The sequence below is a fragment of the Cystoisospora suis genome, assembly GCF_002600585.1.
Source record: "Cystoisospora suis strain Wien I chromosome Unknown contig_4051, whole genome shotgun sequence".
Lineage (NCBI taxonomy): Eukaryota > Apicomplexa > Conoidasida > Eucoccidiorida > Sarcocystidae > Cystoisospora > Cystoisospora suis.
This window is the reverse complement of record NW_027156844.1, coordinates 1,389-4,840: the sequence shown is the minus strand read 5'-3', so window position 1 is coordinate 4,840 and position 3,452 is coordinate 1,389. Positions and strand designations below refer to the sequence as shown.

The 3,452-nt window shown below is 42.6% G+C and overlaps 2 protein-coding genes across 2 annotated transcripts in view; both read right to left on the bottom strand.

Moving 5' to 3' along the window:
* Window positions 1–100: 100 nt before the first annotated feature.
* Window positions 101–1,605, bottom strand: CSUI_007588 (uncharacterized protein). The gene has a single exon (XM_068067733.1). It carries the CDS (start codon window positions 956–958, stop codon window positions 614–616), a length of 345 nt encoding a protein of 114 aa, XP_067920292.1. The 5' UTR covers window positions 959–1,605; the 3' UTR covers window positions 101–613.
* Window positions 1,606–2,311: 706 nt separating this feature from the next.
* Window positions 2,312–3,452, bottom strand: part of CSUI_007587 (uncharacterized protein) — a gene marked incomplete at its 5' end in the record, with an annotated part of 1,384 nt that continues 243 nt past the window's right edge. Inside the window, one exon of the mRNA XM_068067732.1 lies at window positions 2,312–3,452. This exon is cut by the window's right edge and continues 243 nt beyond it.

Here is a 3,452-nt window from a genome sequence, read left to right as displayed (position 1 = left end):
GAGAAGAAAGAGAAGAGAAAATGGAAGAGGAGAAGGTTCTTTTCTTTCTCTTTTCGTGATCTGGACTTTCTCTCGAGTCGGGGGGTGGCTCTTCTTACCAGTTACCAATGAGGACATTCGAATTGTAGATTTTCTTGCCTCCTCGTAGCGTATTTGATCCATGCAGAGACAGATGAAGTGCAACTTTCTCTTTCCAAGGCTCCATCGTTCTTTCAAGAAAGAAAGAAAAGAGGGAAGAAAGAAAGAAAAAGATGAAGAAGGGGAGTCTGAGAAGGAGTTGAAGAGAAGAAGAGGAGGAAGAGAGATGCTGAAAAGAATTGGCGAGAGGCTTTCCCCTCTCGTTTATCGGTGACTCTCTCTCAACTTCTCTTCTCCTTCTTGTTTCTTCTCTTTCAATTGTCCAGGTCAAAGCTTCGTCAGTTTCTCACTGGACTTTGGAGGGTGAAAAGAAACGAGAGAGAGAGGGAGAGAGAGGGAGGGAAAGCCTTCGTCATCTTCCTTCTGGTCTTCTTGCTTTTTCTCGTCAAGAAGGAATGAAAAGACTCTTTCTCCTTCCTGGCGATTAGAAAAGAAGAAAACGAAGAAGATCGACTTCTTTTAATTTACCTTTCTATCATGTCTCGATCTTTCTTCTGCTGTATAAATTCTCTCCAACGTAGACTAGATGCTTTCTTCGGACCTTCACGAGATTTGCTCCCGTTGCAAAGAAGCGAAAAGAAGAAGAAACGACGAAGAGGACACGCACCACAGAAAGGGACAGAGAGAGATCTCGATAAAGAGATCTATAAGAGGACGGATAGATAGAGAGAGGAGAGAGAGAAACGAAGAAGCGACAAGAAATGGAGAAAAAGAAGAAGAGAAGGAAGAGGCGGTCCAACGATCTTTTCAAAGGAACCTGCATGTAGTCGACGGAAAGAAGCGAGGCGAGAGAAAATTGAAAAGAAAGAGAAAGAAGCATAGACAAGTAGATGGATGAATGAATGAACGAAAAGAAGAGAAAGAACAACTTAAGACAGAAGACACCTTATGAAAGAGCCGGGTAGAGAAAGGAGGAAAAGTCAAGACTAAGAAAAGAAGAGAGAAACGGGTCTTGTGGATCCATTCCTCTTGCGTGAATGTATTTCTCGTCTTGTAGAAATCTTGGAGGAAAGGTATCTTTCTTTCTCACCTCCTTCAGAGATCTCCAATGAGACGTTAAATCTATTAGACCCCTCCATCCTTCTTCTCATCATAGTATTGCTGTTAGACAGGTGCTTCTACTTTTAGCTAGCTAGCTACCTGCCTAGCTAGCTACATCAGTGAGGAGAGGTTCACGGGAGCTTTTGTGAAAGAGAGAGAGAAGAGCATTCTCTTTCTCATCTCTACACGTGAGAGAAGACTGAAAGAAAAAGCGGAGTGGAAAAACGGGTCTTTGGAGAGAGAAGAGAGATCAGGAAAGATGAAGATCTCCCAACTTGACGAAGACGACGAAAATGTCGAGAGAAGAAGGAAGGAGTTGCTTCTCAAACGCTTGTCTCACCGTCGAGAGGGTGTATTGTGGAAATCTATTTCATGAGACACTATTTGAACGAAGAGAAAAAGAAGGAAAGCAAAGGAGAAGAAGAGGTGATCGGCATTATATCAGTCTTTCTATGATCGTCCGTAGAGTAGGTTTTCTCGAATCTTTNNNNGGGGGGGGGGGGGTTGGTTGTCGCCGCCTCCAAGCAAAATCGCCTATAAGCATGATATCTATCACCTCGCTCGCATGGGTCTGGATACACATGAGAAAAGAGGTCTTTCTAGCAAACAGAAGAATTACTACGAATGCTGCTGTTCTTTCCTTTCGTCTATTTTGATTAGATGACTACACACTAGACAAAGTACACAGATAGACACGGCAGCAGAGAGAGAAATTTGAATGCAATGGACGTCGGGTGTATATACACCGCGTGGAGTATCCATTGTCAACAATCGCGGCCTTAGAACCTTACGTAGTAATTACCCAAGACAAATGCTGTTCAAGATAAAGATCTATCTGCAAAACTCAAGATGGGCTGGCGCCTTGTTTCTTCGAGGAGAGCTAGGTAAAAGGAAGAAGAAGCGACTTATTCTTCATCTTTCTGTTCTTCCTTAATGTGACAGGTTGCTATTCTCCCGTGACAAAGAGATGAAGAGAAGGAGATGAGAGAAGAAAGAAAGCGACTCTTCGTCCACCAGATATGATGGAACTTAATTTTTTCTCTTCAGAGATTGATATAGAGAAAGTTACTTTCCGAGAAAGAACAAGAAGGAAAAGAAAAAAGCATTCGATTGCGTTGAAGAGATACAAGAAGAAAGAGATCGAGATGACTGCTTTACTCTACGATGTTTGCTTAAAAAGTACAAAAGAAGAGAGATAGAGAAACATCTCTTCCAATGGAAATACAAGAAGATCACCTTCCTACCTTCTTCATTTCGAGTGTATATACACCTGAATACTATTCTCACCCAATCAATGCATGCGACAGAAGACCTTATGAAAACATGCAAAGAAGGCCACAAACGCCCTTCTTCTCTCCTCTCTTGTTCTTTCTCTTGAAAAAGCCTATCAGAGGTGGCAACAACATATCTCCTCCAGCCTCGTTTCTTTCCTCTTTCGCTCTCCTTCACAATTGTTATTTCTTCTTTTCTCTAGTTTCTTAGAGACTCTCATACCAGCCACTTATCTACACAAATGTTAACTCCAGACAAGAAAGAGAGAGAGAGAAAGAAAGCAAGCAATTCATACATCAACAAGGATGAAGAAGCCGAAGAAAAGCTCGCCAGCCTCTCATCTTCCCTCTTATGCACCGAGCAATGTCCTTCTTTGTCTCTTTGCCTGCAGGGGACAGCTCTTTCTCCCTTTCTTTTTCTCTTTTTGCATGCAAGATGAAGCGTAACAGAAACAAGAAGGAAGAAGAAAGACACCTTGGAATCTTTCCTCCTTTCCGCTGAATCGCACCAGGTGGGTCCCTATTGGAGAGTCTTACTTCTTGCGAAAAGCCCCTCTATCTTTGCATGCAAGACCGGAGAGAAGAGAGTTCTAAGGGGGGGATCGACCAAAAGAAGAAAAGAAGGAGAGAAACTTGTTTACAGAGTCTGCAGAAGAAAGACTGCTAGAGAGACGCGAATGTAGAGAGAAGGATGAAGAAGATCATCTCCTCTCTTTCCTGTATCTCTTTCAACATTGACCCAAGATCGAATCGAGGCATGAAGGCGACGTCGTTGGGCACGTCTATTCTTCTTTCTACTTTCTCTCTGCCTGTGCTTCTGACTTTTGTCTCTTGGGACTGCTCAATCCAAAACAGAAATACAAAAAAGACGGAGAGAAACAGACTGCTTTACAGTCTCGAAGAAGGTTCTTCTCCTTCCATTTGGGCTGTCTTCATCTTCTTTCTCTTCTTTCTCTTCTTCCTTTCTTTCTTTATTTCTTTCTTTCTTTCTTCTGCTTCGCT

Coding starts and splice junctions, on each gene's coding strand:
- CSUI_007588 (XM_068067733.1), bottom strand. CDS start 958: ATGCTTCTTTCTCTTTCTTTTCAATTTTCTCTCGCCTCGCTTCTTTCC.